Source organism: Centroberyx gerrardi, chromosome 2 (assembly GCF_048128805.1).
Source record: "Centroberyx gerrardi isolate f3 chromosome 2, fCenGer3.hap1.cur.20231027, whole genome shotgun sequence".
In the NCBI taxonomy this organism is placed as follows: Eukaryota; Metazoa; Chordata; class Actinopteri; order Beryciformes; family Berycidae; genus Centroberyx; species Centroberyx gerrardi.
In genome coordinates, this window is record NC_135998.1 from 32,544,010 (window position 1) to 32,565,350 (window position 21,341).

At 41.6% G+C, this 21,341-nt stretch overlaps 1 protein-coding gene across 7 annotated transcripts; it reads left to right on the plus strand.

Annotated features, from left to right (window-relative positions):
* Positions 1-2,141: 2,141 nt before the first annotated feature.
* On the plus strand, positions 2,142-20,837 carry dcp2 (decapping mRNA 2). Of its 7 annotated transcripts, XR_013507244.1 has the most exons (13): positions 2,142-2,481; positions 2,768-2,919; positions 3,053-3,180; positions 3,467-3,565; positions 3,683-3,835; positions 3,943-4,055; positions 6,141-6,245; positions 7,468-7,576; positions 11,905-12,009; positions 16,010-16,061; positions 18,503-18,583; positions 19,001-19,259; positions 19,293-20,837. XR_013507244.1 is itself a non-coding variant. In XM_071906079.2 (12 exons), the coding sequence occupies exons 1-12, from the start codon at positions 2,429-2,431 to the stop codon at positions 19,120-19,122; spliced, it is 1,272 nt and encodes a 423-aa protein (XP_071762180.1). In that variant the 5' UTR covers positions 2,142-2,428; the 3' UTR covers positions 19,123-20,837. The 7 variants fall into 7 exon arrangements, 6 of the variants coding, with proteins under 6 accessions (XP_071762180.1, XP_071762181.1, XP_071762182.1 ...); XM_071906079.2 differs by having other exon boundaries at positions 19,001-20,837; XM_071906080.2 differs by having other exon boundaries at positions 11,905-11,994; positions 19,001-20,837.
* The last annotated feature ends 504 nt before the right edge of the window (positions 20,838-21,341 follow it).

Consider the following 21,341-nt stretch of genomic DNA (forward strand, 5'->3'; position numbering starts at 1 on the left):
GTCAACCCATAAATAGTCCTGAAATCCAGCAGTCTTCTTCAGTAAGTCTCAAACTACAGTATGTGCACTATAAACATGAAGTGATTTCCTTGAAGCATTTTGGAAAAAATCAGTCATAACAATAGTAACATCCTGCATGTCTATCAATTAGGCTACTTGATAAAATTTCCAATTGCCATTTTCCCAAACTAAATAATAAATAATTAGTTCAGAAATCTAAGGGAATCCTCTTCTGTACATCAATTTCTTTGCCCATGTCAAATATGAAGACATTTTACAGTCATTCTGAAGAAAGTGCAACTTAAAATGAGACAAAAAGCTCAATTTGCATATTCGCCATATACAACTAAAGAACTGCTGCAACAGCCTATCTATTCATAAATAGTGTTGAAATCCAAAACATTCTTCTTTGGTAAGTCTCAAAGTATGTGCATCAGTAAACTGAAGTGATTTCACTGCAGCATTGAGGAGAAATGTACTTACAAAGAGCCTGAATTAGTCTTAGTTACTTAGTAAAATTTCTCAAATATGATCTTTCATGAAAAACTTAGTTTCAATATTTAGTTCAGTGATCCAATGGAATCCTCTTCTGTACATGCACATTTATGTGCCCATGCCAAATATACACATTATTTTAGAGAAATTGCAACTTAAAAAAGCCGAAAAGCCATATACAATGACACAATAGCTGCAACAGCCTGTCCACATAGTCCTGAAATCCACTGCATTCTTCTTCAAGAAGTCTCAAACCATGTGCACTATAAACATTAATTTATTTAACTGCAGCATTTTGGAGAAATTCATTAGTAGCATCCTGCATGTCTGTCAATTATGTGGTAAAAAATCTCAACTTTGACCTTGCATAAAAAAACCTGTGTCCAATAATTAGTTAGAAATGGAATGGATCCTTTTTTGTACATTCATTTCTGTGCCCACGTCAAATTTGAAGAAATTTTACTGTGTCATTTTTAAGAAACTGCAAGTTAAAATCAGCCAAAAAGCTCAATTTGCATATTTGCCATATACAATAAGAGAACTGCTGTAACAGCCTGTCCACCCATAAGTAGTCTTGATTTGCCTGCCTGCGTTCCAAAGGTTATGAACTGCCTTGTGTAGCCATACATCCCAAGCAAAATTAAAGAAAGAACAATAAGGGGGTGTCTGTTTGGGATACAGCACACAGCACCATTGCATGCATAACCTCTGTCCTAACCTAAGGAAAAAAAAAAACCTTCCCAGAACATTCCTTGTGAATGTTTTTAAGTTTCTGTAGCTTTCTCACCACACGGGAACCTTCAAGGAACGTTCTCCAGAGGTTCTGTGGAGGCATTAAAAAAATAACTACGGAACCATTAGAGAACGTTCCCTGTCGGTATTTACACTTCCAGGACAGACCTTTTTGTACAGACCTTCTGTACAACAAAGAAGAAAAACAGAGTGCGCTACAAAAATGGTACACAGTATCAAAAAACTTCCAAAAAGGTGCTCTTTGGTTTGGGGTCCAAAATAAAGGACAGAGACAAGGCACTCTTCTTCAAAATTTCAAGGCACTCTTCTTCAAAATTTCAAGGCACTCTTCTTCAAAAATGTTAACATGAATTGTTTGGAGCTCCCTGATGAAGGCCAATGCTGAAACGTGTTTGAGTTTTGTAAGTGTTTTTAATGTTCCTAGATGAGCCCATGAAATAAAGGCTTTTTTATTTTTTCAAAGAAGGGTGCCTTGGACTTTTGTTTCAATCATTGTACAGTTTACCTTTCATTGCTGCACAATATGTCAAAATATCTTACAGACCTGTACTCACTACACTAACATTTAGGCCCAAACTGTTGAAGAAAAGTCAGACATAGAACTTGTGAAGTAGCAATGAAAGGTGACCTGTGTAGTGTTTAATCTGTGTAACCTATGTAGTCCAAAAATGACAAATCTCTGTTTAAATGTAGAGGGGAACCTTCAGCTAAATGATTACAACAATTCTCATCATAGAAAAACATTTTACAGATTGTATAATGGCATTTTGTTACCTAATTTTTTGTTTTTTTTCAAAGTCAAAATTGAGTGCAGAATTGAGTATAGAAATTACGCTTTTATTCTGAAAAGAAAAAACAGACCGGAAGTCTTATTCTTATTCAGGCTGGCGGAAAACAAGCTGCTGAAGGAACACAAGCGCCGCTCTACACACAAAGTAAACACCACTAGACTCCGTTACGAGGGATAGTTTTTACCTAGCCAAAACCCCTTCCTACATTTAGTTTTTTATTTATATTCATTTTTGGAATTTAAAGGTAGTTGTCCACTTAGTTGGGCATGACTACCTGAACTGAAGTTTGAGGATGAGCTGAGAAATGAGTAACTAGCTTGCTAGCTAAGCTCTGCTCTCATGGCTTTTCCTCCTAATTGTTCTGCGATGTCGGGGTGTTTTTAACCAACATGGAAACAAAAAGAGTGGATATCCCCTCCGGCGTACTGGACGACCTCTGCAGGTAAGCGGAAATGTACCGTAATTATTTCGTTCTCGTGACGCATTACTCCAAAACTAGTTTTTCCTGCAAGGCACGACTTTAGCTGCTTGTGCGCGCGATTGTCTTGACTGCTTGGCTCAGGTGATGCGACAGATATAGCCTAGGCCCGAGCTACTGTGTTGTACGATGCTGTCAAGCCAATACACAACTCAGAATGAACGTTGGCTTATACTGGAAACGCCAACGGTTCAGCACCTTCAGTTCATTCAGCATGGACAACGTTACATCTCTCTGTTTTCCCCCCCAGTCGGTTCATCCTCCACATCCCCAGTGAGGAAAGGGACAACGCCATTCGGGTGTGCTTCCAGATCGAGCTGGCCCACTGGTTCTACTTGGACTTCAGCATGCAGAACACACCAGGCTTACCTCAGTGCGGGATAAGGGATTTCGCCAAAGCTGATATCCTTACATGTGAACCAACCATATAGACCACTTTACTAGGCATCATGTTGATCAGACTCAGATTGGTAATTACCAATGTGAACTGCTGTTGCCCTTTTATAGCTGTTTATTGTCCTTGATGGCTTGGAACTTTTCCATCACTGTCCATTCCTGTTGCCCCATGGGGAGGATGTGCAGAAAGTTATAGAACAGTGGAAGGAATACAAGATGGGGGTCCCTACCTACGGTGCAATTATTCTGGACGAAGCAGTAGAAAATGTGAGTAATTTGTGTACAGTGATATGTAGCAGTAACATTTGATATATCTTATATAAATTTAGGATTAATAGTTTCATTTTTAAATGAGAGATCCACCATTTTGAAAATATCTTTCAAATCATTGGCTATCCTTTATTTTCAAAGTAGTAACATTTCTAATATCAAGTATACCATATCGGGTAACATTTCTTTTCCAAAGTTGATATATAGCGTTATGGAAAGAAAGCCATAGTAGCTGGTGCAGTTAACTTGTGTACAGTACCCATGATATATTGTTTCCACTCAGGTATTGCTTGTTCAGGGCTATCTTGCAAAGTCAGGGTGGGGCTTTCCAAAGGGAAAAGTTAATGAGGATGAAGCTCCTCATGACTGTGCAGTTCGAGAAGTGAGTAAAATCCCCATTGCTATTCAACTTAAATGAAAAACTTTTGACCGATCAAAACCATTTATAGCGGTGTACAATCAATTAAAGCTTTTGGTTCCTTCGAAATCTGCATCCTAGGTTTTGGAGGAGACGGGCTTTGACATCAAGGATCGCATCTGCAAAGATATGTACATCGAGCAGAAAATCACTGACCAGTTGGCCCGGCTATACATCATAACAGGAGTGTCAAAGGATACCAAGTTTAACCCCAAAACAAGGAAAGAGATCAGGGTACAGTTACTCCTTTTTTCACATTTCCACTTAAACATTTTGATTTACAGCCTGTTGTAATGGACAAAAACGTGTGTTTTCATTTTCTTGTTCTGTTTTTCTTGTAGAACATTGAGTGGTTCCCTATTGAGAAGCTGCCATGTCACAGGAATGACATGACTCCGAAGTCTAAACTGGGACTTGCCCCCAACAGGTTTTTCATGGCCATTCCATTTGTAAGGTGAGTGTAGAATAAGGACCAACCAACAAAAGTCTAATGTGTTGCACTCAAACAGCAACTAATTTCTTCACTTCTGTGTACAGCATTGTTTTAAATACAAATAGATATAGACATAAACATAGATCATTTTCAACTTTGCCAAATCACAGCTTCTTTAGTAACTGGACATTTACTGTGCTTATGCTAACACAAGTAAACCTTACATTAAGCCCTTTTCACATTACACATTCTTAGCCCAAGGCTAAGAATAGACACTGGGTAATCTCGGCCCCTTTTCACACAGATAAAATTTAGCCCAAGTCTATCCTAAGCCTATGACTAAGTGATTCACACTTGATTATTGTCAACCCCAGGTCTACTGTTTACGCAACTTGTTCAAATATTCTAGAGTGTCGTACCAAGTGTTTCTGGGTGTAACCCCGAAAAGTCGGGGCTGACCCTGCTGTTGACCATGGCCAGCTAGCCCAGGTCTAAAGTCTGGGTTAACCCACTTTGGAATGTTTGAAAATGTTGCTCGTGTGAAAGCCTTCTAAAGGCCCTGACACACCAAACCGACATCAAAGAACCAGCGGCGACGAAGGCCGACTGTTGCGTCGCCTCACGTCGCCTGCGTCTGGTCCAAAAAGTTGCACTTGAACACACCGCAAAGACTACAGCCGACGGCCAACTAGCACGTACGTTCTGCGCCTGCGTGAGGGGAAATAACTCTCCATACCTTATGTCTGATAAGAAGTTGCAAATGGCACTGGCGTTGTCAGCCCTTGGTCTTTTGGTTGTGGAAGAAGAAAGGAAGAGGCGGAGGCGAAAAATAAGGAGAAACCGCACTAAATGGGTGAAATCATGAATAACGTTACTCCAGCGACAGGCTCAAGGGGCTTTCCCGAAACCTGTGTCGAGAGCTGGAGATAAATGAAACCTCCGATTTTAAAAATTTCGCTCGGCTCTTTCCTGTTCAGTTCCACATGTTGAAGGAATTTATCAGTCCAATCATCCAGAGGCAAAACACGAACTACCAATCAGAGTGATCTCTCTCACCGACGGGCTCCGCCGCCGATTCAACATGCTCAATCGGCCGAAAAGCCGCCGACAGGGGTCCGACTAGTGCCAACGGTGCGGGACACACCGCAAAAACTAGGGACACCGATGCTTACCGACGGCCCGACATTGCCGACGGTCGGTGTGTCAGGGCCTTTAGCCCCAGGCTAACGGCTATCTTAGCCTGGGATTAAGAATATTCTAAACCTGCTCTTAGCCATGGGCTAAGCATAATAGCCTAGGGTTATCATAATCCTGAGTGGAGATTTTGAAAAGAACGGATTTACCTTTTCCACCGGTGGCAAGCCTCCAAGATGCTGTTATTTATGTCACTGATCTCTTTGACATGTTTTCTTTTTCCTTTTTATTTATTTTCTGTTTCTTCTTTTTGGTTTTTACTGCTGTTACAATAGTATAATGTTATGATAATAATTGGTGGTAATGAAAACACTTGAGCCTAGGGATGCCACGCAGCGTTGCTTAGAAACATTGTGAAGGAGAAGTTATTTGATTGGACAACACACAAGTGATTTTAAGTCTTCTAACCCTTTTCACACAGCCAACAGATAACCCTGTTTTTAAATGATTTATTGGGGATAACCCTGAAAAGTTGGGGATAACCCTGCTCTGGAGTGGGGTCAGCTAGCCTTGGGCTAAAGTCAGGGTGATCCCACTTTTCAGTTTGCAATGTTTGTTAGTTCAGGGCTAAAACACAAGTTAGCCTGGGTAAGCCCTGAGCAAAATTTTGATCTGTGTAAAAAGGCGCCAAGATAACCTGGTGTCTATTCTTAGCCTAGGGCTAGGCTTAGAATGTGCAATGTGAAAACGGCTTGTGTGTGCCTACGACACTGAGTTTAACCTGTGCTATGTTCATTTTCAACCAATAGGGGGCAGTGATAATGATATCGTCTGGGAATTGTTGAACTCGTGTCCAGGATTGATACTTGTCTCAGTAAACAAGTTTACAGCTTGAAAAATGTGTTTAAGGGTTGAATTTCACTTTAATAATTCACTATTATTAATTGCAAAAAATCTGCTCCACCCATACAGACCACTCCGTGAATGGATTGCCAGGCTGAAGGGCGAGTCCACAGACAGTGATGAGGACTTTGCGAACAATGGCAGCACTCCAGGCAAACCTTTGGACAATGCTCGGTAATTTCCGTCGCACGGACTTTATTAGATACCTTAGTCTAACTGAGAAACCCCTTGCATGTTTTCCTTACTCGGGTGCTCGTTTGTTCCTGCTTTAGGCTCTCCCACTGCCTTTTCAGACAACAGTAAAGCAACAGTCTTAAATTTGTTATATGCAGAGATTCATATACCTTGAAACTACTCAAAAAGTGTGCCACACACATGAAGGCAAGTTTATTTATATTGTACATTTCGTACACAAAGGCAATTCAAAGTGCTTTACACAAGCTACAGTATATAAGACATTAATAAGAAACACAGGAAAAACATAAAAAGTAATAATAAAGTTTATAAGAAGAGAGAATAAATAAAGAATTAAAATGTATAAAAAGAGAATAAAGATCAAGTTGCATAGGCAGTGCAGAACAAAGAAGTATTTTGCCTAGTTTTAAAAATGGCCTGCTTCGTATTTCCTCCTACCTGTTTCCGGTTAATGTATGCCAATAGTGAAGACAATGGAGCAGGTTGAAGAGAGACTAGAGAGACTAGGAGGGCTGCAAATATATAATAATAATAAGAATAATAATACGTTTTCTTTGTTGGAGATGTTCCTGAAGTGGTAGAAGGAGGTTTTGCACAGATGTTTGATGTGGGCATCAAAGGTCAAGGGTGGAACCGAACGCCCAGGTTGGAGACTGGTGAGGAGAGGGGAATGTCTTGGCCAGAAAAGGTGATGTGAGTTATGGGAGAAAGCTGGACCTGGTGTGGGGTACCAACTAAAATAGCCTTAGTTTTGGAGCTGTTTAGCTGCAGGAAGTTGTTCCATCTAGGCCCTTATCTCCTCAAGGCAGGTGGTTAGTAATGATGAAGCTACAGAGGGGGTTGGGACAGTTTTTAGGTATATGAGATAGCGGCACTCCAAAAATCCAGAACACAGCAAGACTTGGTCTCAGTTTACCATTTTTTTTATTTTTGGCATCATCAGGCTAGCGCGTTTCGGCATAGAGCCTTCATCAGAGTACAGTTTGATGCTCTCATGCTGTGTTGTTGTTGAGAAGAATGCATGCAAGTTATAGTGTCAAGAGTTGGATATCAGTGATGATATTTTGTATAACTGTGGTAGGCATTGCATTGTCTTAACCCTTCAGTGTAATGTTAAGATGTTACTTTCTAAGTCAACAACAGAACATCCACACTATACAATAGAAAATGTTCTACAATGTATTTCTTTTCCCTCATGTAGGTCAAAATATAGGCGCTCCCAGGGTATTGAAGCATCTCCAGGAGACAACTGGGGGAAGCACAAGCAACAGAAGGCCCTTGGACAGCTGACCCAATATGAGCTCAACCAGGTCATAACATTTGAGAATTTACATTGCTGCAAATTGAATTTGCTGATCTCACAGTTATACTATACGAATAGTTAATTGTTACATGTATTGGCTAGACTGAGTAAAGCAATGCCTGAATTGTGATCTTACATTGACTCACTGAATTGCTTTGTTGTTTTATAATCTGGATCTGCCTATAAGTGACCAGCAGCCTTGATAGCATAAATGTATCACAAACAAACAAATCATGAATTTGAAGTTAGAATACATCTTCAGGAAGATCACCAAAAGTTTCTCCATCCATTTAGCTTGCTTCATCTTGATTTTAAGACAACATACTATAGACATAATTTTGTGCCTACAAATGCATTCTATACTGTATTGGTAATGTCTCTGTCTAGCCATCTTCATATACCATATGTATGACATCTTAACCTGAGCTGTGTCAGGCAAGCTGACAGCTCACACGCGCTATATAGCAGGGCTTGTGTGGAAACATTGACATCTTGATTCCCACATTGGCTAACCCATAAATGTTTATTGTAGAGGCCATCAGACTGGTCCATTATAGATCTACAGGACCATCAAACAAGCAGCACCTTCCACTAGTCAGCTAATCTAAATGTTACCAGGTTGAGTATGTGAGTGCAGGTTTGTCTTTGAGGTTATTAAGTGTGTTCCTCCCATGACAAATGTTTGTCTCCAAAACAACCGAAGTCTTTCAGGACCGATCTTTAGAGTTCCAAAAAAAAAACCAAAATAACCATAAAATTACTCCGTACAGCTCATGCAGAGTTATGTAAGTCTTCTGATGCCATACGATCGCTCTGAGTGGAAAAAAACAAAATTGTATCCATTATTTAAAGCAAATCGAGTCTTCCTCCATTGTATTTAGCTTCTGCATTACCACACCTCACGAGATGGAGGTCACGCACTGTCGCACACACAAACCTTGTGCAGCCACGGTGGCCTTGCGAGGTTTGGTAATGCGATAATGCCAGAGCTAAGAACACCCGGTTCTCAACAAACACAGAAAGGATGTAATTTTGAGAGTAGAGTACTCATCTCCATTCCTATTGGCCATGGCTGACAAAAAAGGCTGCGCGGACCGCACTCACGTCATATTATTGAAGCTGATAGTGGTGCATGTGAACAAGCCCAACAGCCATCAGACACATTCTGCACAGTAACATGTAGTAATGCAAGGATATACCAGGGGTTCAATGTTTCAGGGGGTAAGACGGAGAGGTCATGAGTGGAGATGTGGCGGTTCCTTCTGCCACCTGCAACAGAAGAGGGTGTGGTGTAATTATCAGTGTGCGTGTCGGTGTTGGGAGTAGATGAGCTTGTGCGATCAGGAGGTGTAGTTGCAGATACAGTAGATGGTGCTGTAGGGACATCTGCTTCTGGGGTACTGCTCCGGTCACCCAGGAAAATGAGGATGCAGAATGCTGTCATCACCAGGAGGGTGGTCAGGATGACACAGCATTGCTATGATGTTGAGCAGCAACTGAGGCATTGTCTGGAGCGTCAGGGGCGCACCGACATCTTGTGGCATAGATCCATTCTGCTTTACTGACAGCCTTTACTGCAGTTCTGGTGGTCAGCAACACCTGGAATGGTCTACTCCACCTAGGGGAGAGACACACTTTTTCTGGTGATTTCATAAACACCATGTCTCCTGGTTGGAAGGGATGAGTGTTTTCCTCACCAGGGATGGGTAAGCAATCTTGCACTCTCTTATGGTGTTGTCTCAACAATTTGCCTAATTCTAGAGCATAAGGTAAAGTTTGCTCATGAGTCCAAACCAGGTCAGCTCTGTGGGCTGTTAGTGGTGGGCTTGCTCCTTCCCATTAGGACTTCATGGTGAGACAGACCTGTTGTTTTGTTTGGAGAACTTCTGATAGCAAATAGGACCAGGGATAGAGATCAGGCCACTTGAGTCCTGTGCTCTGGCACGTCTTTGTAAGTTTTTCTTTGATTGTACCATTCTTCTTTGAGCCTGTCCTGAGGATGTTGGATTATATGGAATATGTACTTGGCAATGATTTACAAAATGTATGCCTCTGTCACTGTTGATGCCTTGTGGTATACCAAATCGTGGGATTATGTTTTTCATGAGGCATTTCACAACAGTGTTTGCATCTGTCGTGGGAAAAGCTTCAACCCATTTTGAAGACATATCAACACAAAGTCGATATTTGGACCCTTGACTAGCGGGCATATGTACAAAATCAATCTGCATTGACAGTCTACCTTGTCCCTTTCCTTGACTGTTTTGAGCACAAATCAAGCATCTATTTACAAAATGCTCTGTTACAACTGTGATTCCTTGGTCGAACAATTGAGATTGTAACATGTGATTGATCTCCCCTTTTCCTACGTGTGGGGCTGTGGGCCAAATGGACCAACACATGGAAGAGAGATTTGGGACATACAACTCTTCCATCAGGGTGGAGCCACAAGCCTGACTCAGAAGTCGCGCAACCTTTCTTTAGCCATATGGATTTCTCATGTTCATCAGAATTTTTTTGAGTGACAACGACATCATTCAGAGAAACTGTACGCGGGAGATTAGGTAACATGGATTTTGGGCATCGGGGAGTTTGCAGTGGGTCAGGACGAGGAGAGGTGGCCTACTCAACAACCATAACACAATCATGGTCACATGTGTCACTGTCAGCATCATTCAATGGTAGGAATGTATAGGGGGTGCTGCATGTGCTGCATGTACAGGGGGTGCCCTGACAATGTTAAGGTTATAATTGGACAGCAAGATGACTTCATAGCCTGTACAGCGAGACTGTGAAAACTGTTGTGTAGCTGCCGAGTTCAAGAGCAGTAGCACTGCATGGGGAACATGGACAGTACAAGGATGATTTAGAACAATGGGAGTTGACTTGTCAACCATCATGGCTGTGGCAGCAACGGACCTGAGACAAGAAGGCATGCCCTGGACCACAGGTGGCAGTTGAGAAGAGAGTAATAGGCTGTAGGATGGTAGTTTTGTTTCTGCACAAGGACGCCAGATGCGAGCCCCCCTTTTCTGCCACATAAAGGTGAAAAGGCAAAGTGTGGTCAGGCAGGGGCAGTGGAGAGAACCATCTTTAGCTTATCAAAAGCTGCATACATATCAGGAGTCCAGTGGATCTCTGTTGGAGCAGACACTTTTGATACAGGTAGGAGTCTGTAATTGAAGATCCAGTGCCTGCAGAAGCCAGTCATTCCCAAGAAGGTAGCCATTTCATCTCTGGTTTGAGGAGGAGGCAGAGCCAGTATTGCCTTGAATCGTTCTGGAGACAACCTCCTGCTACCCTTTTCCAGCACATGTCCCAAATAAGTCACTTTGGGCTGACAGTATTGCAGCTTAGTGAGGGAAGCAACATGACCCTGTTCAGCAAGGTGGGAGAGTAAAGCAACAGTCTTCCCGACATGCTTCTTCACTAGGGGAAGCTAACTTAAGAGGAGATCATCAGCATACTGGATGAGGGTACTGCCACATGGAGTGAGGCAGTCCAAGTCTGACTTGACAGCAGCGGCATAGGCTATAGCAGGACTCTGTGTAGCCTTGAGGCAGCCTTGTCCAGGTCTATTGCTGACCTTCATAAGTGAAAGCAAAGAGATACCGACTGTCCAGATGCAGTGGTATTGAAAAGAAAGCGGAGCACAGATCAACAACGGTGTAATGAGTTGAATTTGCAGGGAGTGCTGACAGGACAGAGTTTGTGTCTGGGACAACAGGTGTAATTGGTTGAACTATCTTTTTGACTTCTCTCAAGTCTTGCACAAATCATTTTGCCTACCTGGTTCCAGGAATGGGCAACGTTGGTGTATTACAAGGGCTTTTGGTCAAGCAAAGATTGAATCACTGCAAGATTAACATGTGACTCTGGAAAAGAGGTGTTGAAATATGCAGCTGTTACATAATGATTAGCCAGTGGTTTCATCTGAAGTAGAATAGCAGCCAACTGTGGATTGTATTTAGATAGGACAGTAATGGTTTCAGTTGACCATAAATCAAAAGACAATGGAGTGGATACTAACGTCCAACCATACCAAGTAGCAGAATGAGTTAATATTAGTTGTGTGGCTGTATCTACTTTATAATCTGGAATTGGAACATGTCCCAATAGTAAATAATTCCACATGAGCCTGTTCCTTATATATGATATGTGTGTTCCAGCTGTGTAGGGTGCCAGCACACAGTTGGCATGTCTTAAGAATTATCCATGTCACCTAGCCTGGTGGGCAAACTCCCTATTCATATGGAATATGTAACTGGCTAGAGAAATAGTTGCCTCACTCATAGGACCATGGTTACATTGTAATTTATGTACTTCGTTCTGTAGAACCCACATGTGAAGGCCAGTGGGAGGAAATGTCAGGATTCTCCTAACGTGAAGAAAGGGGCCAATGGCAATGGAGTCAGCAACCAGCAGGTGAAAACCATAACAGTAAGTGCAGTCATTTTGGTTTCATATGGCAATTCGTAGTAAGTACAGGGAGGTCAAACATGATTCTGAATTTTGGATAAATAAGTCCTACACACTGCCTTGCAAGAATTACTTTATTCCAAAAAAAATGCATACGTTTCCGGTTATAAGACCTTCCTCAGGTATACAAAAAAACACCTGTCAAACATATTGTTTGCCAGTCATAGTGAGTAACTGAACACATGACCCAGAAGGGCTGTTAAAGGTCACATGAAGGCAAAATCACAACAGTATATATCAGTTACAATCAGATCCACATATTATCTTAAAATAGTAATACTAAGCATTTCAATTACAATGTAACCATTCAATAATCAAAGGGTAATGAAAAAGAGCCTAAATACAAAGTACAATATAAAGCATTAATCCAATCCATACAAAAACGATAAGGGCAAATATAAGAGTATATAAATATACAACAACAAAAAGCATGTTGTCTCCAAACCTTTAGAAATAGTCATAAGCCTACAAGGAAATAACCAATATGAGACTCAAAAACCTCCCTAGATGGAAAAACAGAAACACTAAATAACCAATGCAATAAATAGCTTTCATCAAATCTAAAAAAAAAAACAACAGGGGGATGGAACATTTTATCTACCCCCCAAGCAAGAGAGTCAAAGCATACATGAAGTAGTAGTTCATAGTTAAGACCCTTGGGTGGCAGAGTAAGGAGGAGGCAAATTGTTGTTGATTCTGAAACGGTCCAACTGGTGCCACTATTCTGATGATGGTCTCACTCTACGGAGGGCAGAGTGTTGTTGCAATGATAACGCTGAACGATAGAGGCCAGCATTGGACCAGAAATTGCACACAGACCCTTTTAAATTAGCTTAAGATTGTGGCTTAATAAGTAAAAGTGTATCAATGTTAAGAGTTTACAAGGAGCACATGAAGGCAGCATAGAGTGTGTGAAATCTTGGAGATAATGAGGTGAATATTGGACTTTTTCATCCACAGTGCCATCATTTGGATTCAAAATTCAAAACACTTGGATTATACTGTAAGAGCTGCACGTGTACTTTTTATGGTCATTTTTGCCCTTTTTGGAACTCTAAACCGTAGGCCTATGTTATGTGAACATACTAGTGTTTCCACTGACATCAGGGTGAGTATATAATGACCAAATTTTCATTTTAGGGTGAATTATTCCTATAATAGCCTATCCTGCCTTAATAATTGGTCTGTAAAAATATGAAAGTTCTCAGCCGAAAAAGCGCAGATGTTGCCAATTCACCATTCGTATTTCCTTTCATATTTCTTTGGGCTACTTGATTATTAAAATGTCTGAAATCTTCATGGCAATAAAAGTAAGCAAGTTATAGCTCTTAGACTAAATCAGGGGATTTCGACATCAACCGAGGGCAAAACTACCGGACGGGAATGGTCAAGCAGGGCTGAGTTTGCATTTGATTGAAAACACTTTAAATACAACAATAACTTCCAGTAAGTTTTAGCCTACTTCTAAATATTTTTTTACCTTATTTATTTGGCAAATAGCCTAAAGATGAAAATTTGTCTCTCTCAAAATCGTTTGTTGACTTCTGACTGTAATACAGTGGATGAAAAAGCAATTCAATCAATGCAGAACCTTTTTTATTCGTAAGCTAGCTAATTTAGACAACGTAAAGATATTCAACAATGAGGGCCTTTATCAAGGTTTCTGTTCTATTTAATAGAATGGAATAGAATAATTTCGGGGGGGAAAAATCTACTCCTATAGGCCTTCTACATGTATCCCTATGTATGGGCATTGAAAAAGATTCTTTACCGCCGAGGGGAGGCAATATTGACTTCCTCCTTAAGAGACGAGAAACCTTCTGGATCCATACACTTAATACACTGCCACCCAAGGGTCTTAACGATGAACTACTACACTAAATGGCATGTAGTATGCGGACACCCCTTCTTTTTTTTTTTTTTTCCAAGATCATGTTTTTTGGGCATTTTGTTGGACCGGATGCTGTCTCACCCTCCACACTGAAGCACTGTGTAGACCAGCTGGCTCCAGTGTTCACGGACATCTTTAACACCTCACTGGACGAATGCATGGTACCTGCCTGCTTCAAAACATCGACCATCATCCCCGTTCCCAAAAAGCCAAGGATCACAGGCCTTAATGACTACAGACCAGTAGCCCTGACCTCTGTGGTAATGAAGACCTTCGAGCGCCTCGTGCTGGCCCACCTCAAGGCCATCACCGACCCCCTCCTCGACCCACTGCAGTTTGCCTACAGAGCCAACAGGTCTGTAGACGACGCAGTCAACATGGGACTCCACTTCATCCTCCAGCACCTAGACTCCCCCGGCACCTACGCCAGGATCCTGTTTGTGGACTTCAGCTCCGCATTCAATACCATCGCCCCAGCTCTTCTCCAGGACAAACTATCCCAGCTGAACGTGCCTGAGCCCACCTGCAGGTGGATCACTGACTTCCTCCCCACAAGGCTGTGTGCTCTCTCCTCTACTCTTCTCCCTCTACACCAACAACTGCACCTCTAGCCACCCTTCTGTAAAACTCCTGAAGTTTGCGGACGACACAACCCTCATTGGATTAATCACCAACGGGGATGAGTCCGCCTACAGGAAGGAAGTTGACCAACTGGCTTCCTGGTGCAGCCAGAACAACCTGGAGCTGAATGCTCTGAAAACTGTAGAGATGGTTGCAGACTTCAGGAGGAGCCCAGCCCCAACCGCCCCCCTCACCATGTGTGACTCCCCAGTTAACACTGTGGAGTCATTCAGATTCCTGGGAACAATAATCTCCCAGGACCTCAGGTGGGAGGAGAACATCACTGCCACCACCAAGAAGGCCCAACAGAGGATGTTCTTCCTGCGGCAGGTGAAGAAACTCAAAATGCCGCAGAAAACGATGGTCCAGTTCTACACGGCCATCATTGAGTCCATCCTCACCTCATCGATCATCGTCTGGTACACTGCCTCCACCGCCAAGGACAGAGGCAGACTGCAGCGGATCATCCGGTCAGCCGAGAAGATCATCGGCTGCAACCTGCCGTCTCTACTGGACCTGTACAACTCCAGGACCAGGAAGAGAGCGGGAAAGATCATCGCTGATCCTTTCCATCCCGGTCACCACCTCTTCCAAAGACTTCCATCCGGCAAAAGGTTCCGGTCTATCAAGACCAAAACCTCACTCCACCTGAACAGTTTCTTCCCCATGGCAGTGGGGCTCACAAACAAGCCCCCTGCCTCTCATTGACTCTCTACCTCTCATATATATACAATGCTTGTATATATGTTGTTAATATTTTGTTAATATTTTGATATTTCTTGTATTTGCTATATTTATGTACCTATGCACCAACCACACCAAGTCACTTTCCTTGTATGTGCAAACATACTCGGCATAATAAAAGAATTCTGATTCTGATTCTGATTATATGGTACATGCCTTAGACCACTGAGCTACCAGGACACCCAGGCACACCCATTCTTGACAAGTAAATACAATAAAATCTAGTGCAGAGCCATGCAATCTCCATAGACAAACATTGGCAGTAGAATGGCTCGTACTGAAAAGCTCAATGACTTCTGTCATAGGAGACTCCCAGTAATTATCCAATTTCCTAAGGTGCTGACTGCAGGTCTGAATTGGCATGTAAGACTCAAATTAGCTTAAGATTTTGGCTTATTAAGTAAAACTTGAACAATGCTGTGCTGTGAATGTAATTTATGTAATGTGACAAATGTAATTTATTAAAACTTAATGCTTTTATCTACACCAATTTCATATATTTATTTGTTTTATAGTATGGCAAATTGATTTAAGATAGATTTTTGTGTTGTCTCTGCATGGAACTCCCATTGTGATTACTCTGCAAGCAGAATTTTTGACCTTCCTGAAACGGTTTGCTGTAATTTATGTAGACTGATGATGCGGGTGCTCTTTAAGTAGATATGATATTTCATTTAAGCAATGTACTCTGTGCTACTCCCACAGAAAGAGGAGAAAAGACTTCAACCCAGAAGACTGCAGGACAATTTTGAGAAAGGTATGGTTGCTATAATTACCGTAAACAAACAATACCAGGGTTGAGAGGATTAGTAGTCAGTATATCATGCCATAGAAATAAAATGCCTTTTATTAATTATAGGAAATATTCCCAGTACTTGTTCTTTGCATCAGCAAGTCTTAAGTCCTAAATTTTGCCACAGTTTGCACAACAGACGAACAGCTTGTAAGGTTAGCAGCATACTGCCACTACAGCAGCACAGCATAGCAACAAACATAACATTAGCCTCATTAGCTTTATATATAATTGAAACACATAACAAACCAACTGGGTTTTAGCTTTGTCAGGCTCAGACATGCACAACTCTGCACGGCCTGATTCCAAGCACTGCAAATGAGGTGGTAGATCTAATTAGTAGGGCTAGACTAGTTCTCCTGATAGCAGTAGTCCAAATGTTAGCTAAAGTAAATTTCGCTTAGCTGTTTAAGACCTCCTTTCAATAGCAATACCAATGTTTATAATTGTTATTCACCTTGCTCTATCAAAGGCAATGTGGGATGGCACTGTAGAGCCCAATAATGTAATAACTACCGATAATGTAATAACGGCAGATACTGTAATAAAGCCAGTAATGAATAATATAATAACTTCAGCCAATATTGCAATAACACGCTGAAATCTCTTCAAATGTTTTATACTGAACAAAAATATAAATGCAACACTTTTGTTTTTGCTCCCATTTTTCATGAGTTGAAATAAAAGATCTAAGACTTTTTCTATGCACACAAAAGGCTCATTTCTCTCAAATTTTGTTCACAAATTTGTTTAAATCCGTGTTAGTGAGCACTTCTCCTTTGCCAAGATAATCCATCCACCTGACAGGTGTGGCATATCAAGATGCTGATTAAACGGCATGATTATTGCACAGGTGTGCCTTGGGCTGGTCACAATAAAAAGCCACTCTAAAATGTGCAGTTTTATTACACAATACAATGCCGCAGATGTCACAAGTTTTGAGGGAGCGTGCAATTGGCATGCTGACTGCAGGAATGTCCACCAGAGCTGTTGCCCGTGAATTGAATGTTCATTTCACTATAAGCCGTCACATAAGCCGTCTCAAATGTCGTTTCCGAGAATTTGGCAGTACATCCAACCGGCCTCACAACCGCAGACCACGTGTAACCACGCCAGCCCAGGACCTCCACATCCGGGTTCTTCACCTGCGAGATCGTCTGAGACCGGCCACCCGGACAGCTGATGCAACAGTTGGTTTGCAAAACCAAAGAATTTCTGCACAAACTGTCAGAAACCGTCTTAGGGAAGCTCATCTGCGTGCTCGTCGTCCTCACCTGACTGCAGTTCGTCGTCGTAACCGACTTGAGTGGGCAAATGCTCACCTTCGATGGCGTCTGGCACTTTGGAGAAGTGTTTGTACTGTACCGGGCAGATGGCAGACAGCGTGTATGGCGTCGTGTGGGCGAGCGGTTTGCTGATGTCAACGTTGTGAACAGAGTGCCCCATGGTGGCGGTGGGGTTATGGTATGGGCAGGCATAAGCTACAGACAACGAACACAGGTGTCATTAGTGAGTATTCTGCCAACTACTAGTCATTGTTATTTTACTAGTTGCTATACAATAAATAGTAGTTCTAATTTAGATACTAGTGACAAATAATCTTTACTAGTAGTTTTAAATTACTTATATTTACTATTTTCAACATGATTGGTGGCTCGATCGGTGGCCCCATTTTTTTGCCCCAAAATCTTTTCGGGCAAATTAAAAAAGATATCAACATGATTAAAACATTTTTACTAGTATGTTTTTCATTACACACTGGTCAATATTTTAATTAGCACTAGTCTCTAAACCAAGTTTACCAGTTATTATTCATTACTTACTAGTAACTATTTATTAAAGACTTGTTGCTATTCCACTCTTAACTAGTGAGAGTGTGTGTCCGGGACAGGTTGGCACCAGAATGGGCAAACCATGTGGAAATGGGTCTATACCTTGGTCTTGCTACATAATTGTATATGATTGCATACTAGTCTGACCACAACAATGAATTTCAGGTTAATTAATTGTTATCAAAATGAAACTTCAGTCCAAAGGATTATTACTGGGAAGGTTAATCAATACTTTTATACTCATTTCACTTAATTTGCAAGGATTAAAAGACATTTGAAGAGATTTCAGAGTGGCATTACATTATTGGTTTAAGTTATTACATTATTCTGCCCCCAAAAAATGGTTAAGCCAATAATGTAATAATATGATAATGTAATAATAATGTAATAATATGATATAACATGTAATAATACATTATTAACAATTGTATTACATTATTGATTCAAGGTATTATTATTTTTATTATTATTTATTTATTTATTCATTTATTATAAAAATTTTTTACATTATCAACTTTATTGTGATTAGTTTTGTTACATTATCGGTAGTTATTACATTATTTGTCTGTACAGGCATACCCTGGTATTTCGGCCTTGCGACTGGCTGCTCCTCCACCATGTTGTTAGATGTGAAGCACCTCATGGATCCAGAAAGTAACTCACTCACATATTCATTCATTCATTCATTCATTCATTCATTCATTCATTCATTCGTTCACTCACTCAGGGTTAGCCTGTCTGCCACCTAGTGGCCATTAGAGGCATGGCAGTGTCAACAGACAACACACAACCAGGATCATTCACTTGCCTCCTCTCTGCAGTACTGCTGCACTATGCCACTGTGTGTGCTTGTTACACTACAGTTAGAAGGGGTGGGAGGGCTTCCAGCTAAAGGGTAGGAGCATTTTCACAGCCCAGGTAACATACATCCAGCTGAATACAGGGGACAACAACAAACCAAATGGGGAATGAAGATCATCCATCCACCATATCTTTAGACCTACTGAGAAGATTATAGGCTAGAATAAAAAAAAATCATACATTGGATATGTTTATATTACCTTCCCACAGATGCAGCGCCATGCAGCTCCACCAATGGCCACAACAGAGACTGTGAGCACCTGCTGTCCTCCAGGTCCTTCCTGAATTTCAAATTCGACAGGGAAGCCATCATGAAATGTTTCGACTCCTGATATGGCCGACGAAGCGCTGCACCTCTTCTGTAACATCATGCTAGCCTCTCGGCCTCAGAGACTTTATGTTTTTTTTACCTTTTTATCCAGGTAAGGCTTTTGCTGAACATGCCTTTTTTCCCAGCATTGCCCTCCTCGTTTATACAACAACACACATTTTCACCTGGGAGCTGCCCATTTCAACCACAGTCTTCTACTGTCGAGCCGTTGAGCACATCAGACTCAGCTCCACTGGAGGAATTGGGGGTCAAGTGCCTTGCTCAAGGGTACCTCAATGATCGAATTTTTCCGAACGGGAGAGCATTCGTATTTTTCACGCCCCAATGTTTTTTAACCTGATCCAGGCAATACTCCCAACTGGTCACAACACGCTTCTCTTAGTGTTCATAAGTGTTAAAGTCCTGTAAACCTCTCGGTCTTCTTTCAGAGGCGGTATTTTTTTATTCAGTTATGAGAAATCAACTTAATGGCACTGTCTTTCGTTTGTCTAAGGCTGAATCCTATCGCTTTGTCTTTTGAATACAGCAAATCATATGCTTGAGATCGACATGGAAAATGTGCATGGACCCAAAGTTGAGATTCAGGTTTACACAGTTCAAGTATCAAGTCTTTTAAAGGCGAAAAGATCAAACGGCATGGATTTTATGAATTGGCTCTAGCAGAAAATTCAGGTCCGATTGTTTATTATGTATCAATTTTAAGGACTTTGCAGTCGCAGCATTAGTCATTTTCTCTATTCTTCCAGCTGAGCAGAATTTCTTGGGGCAGCTTGCGAGAGCTGAAGCGAGGATAGTTATTAGCACTGTACGATGTTCTATGCTTTATTCCTAAAAAGTACTAGAGATTTTACTCAGGAATGTAGAATGTAACAGAACATGAACTTGAGAACGGAGCAAGCATCGGTCTTTGCAGTTATAATGTCACGATGTTGAACCCGCGTTGCAGTTGTGTCCGCAATGTTCTGGTTTGTCTCCAAAGCCGATCCGCCTCCCACTCAGCGCGTTTGTCCGTCTGCGGTTTGCAGCAGAGTCGGGTGATGCGAGGCTGTCGCTAAATGCAAATCGCGGGGTTTACAGGGTTAAGCGCCTCTCGCGATTGAGATTCCTTCTGTGGTTCTCAACCATGTTCCATCCCGACTCTCGAGTCTACAGGTTTTCATTCCGACCGAACCATTTAGAGCAGCTCGTTTTACTAATCGGCGCCTTCAACAAGAGAGGAGGGACTAATCGGCGAAATCAGCTGCTGGTAGTGTGTGGTTGGAATGAAAACCCGCAGAAGCCTAGACCTCCATGGGCCATGGTTGAGAACCGCTGCATTAGACTACCCTGAACATAACGTAAGGGCCCATAACAAAGGAGCCATTGTAGGGATGTCTAGTCATTGCAGTTGAACACCGTTTTAGACTCCATGGCTCTTAATCTTTTTGAACACAGGCAAATTTAATAATTGAATCGCTGTTTTAAGAAAATCCGGTCGCCCAATCCACCCACTATCTAGCAAAGATCATTTTCTCAAGGGAATGTCGCATACATGCGTCTGTTAAAATGTAAGACGACAAAGTCTTGACTTGAAATCTCTGTAAGTAACTGTGATGTTTGTTAAGGTCACACATTGAAGTCGGTGAGAGTTGTTTGTCATTGATTGTATAGTTGGTGATCTCAAGTTGTGATTTGGCTTCAGTGGAGTGTTATGACTTTCAAGGTGAATGTTAATAAAGTGAGTATCTTGTAGCTTTGTTTCTTTTTTCTGTCATTGCCTTCCCCAAAATAACAGATGCTGGGCCTATATGAACAAATTCATAGGGAATTCTATTCAATTGGAAACAGGTTTAGCTGATTGATCTAAGTGATAAATTATGATACAAAGACCCATGAGTGCTTTTGCTGTTACTGGAGTGGCCTTGAGGACCGACCTTGTGGACTAGAACAGACTCAAATAAAAAGATTTAATACTATTGTTGGCCTGCCAAATATCATAGGAGCAATTGCCTGTGTGCATCAAAGCACCGTCTCCAAACGCATTTCCCTATTTAAATTGTTAACAATAACACACCATAAACATTCAATTAATCTGTGACGCCAGCCTAAGCCTCCTACATGTGGTTTCCTGCTGGTGAGGAGGGATCCACGACTCGGTGCTGCAGCACAGCAGGGTGTCGTGCGTCTTGACCCGGTGCTGCTGGAGACGCACGGCGCATATTGGACTGAATGGAAGTTAAA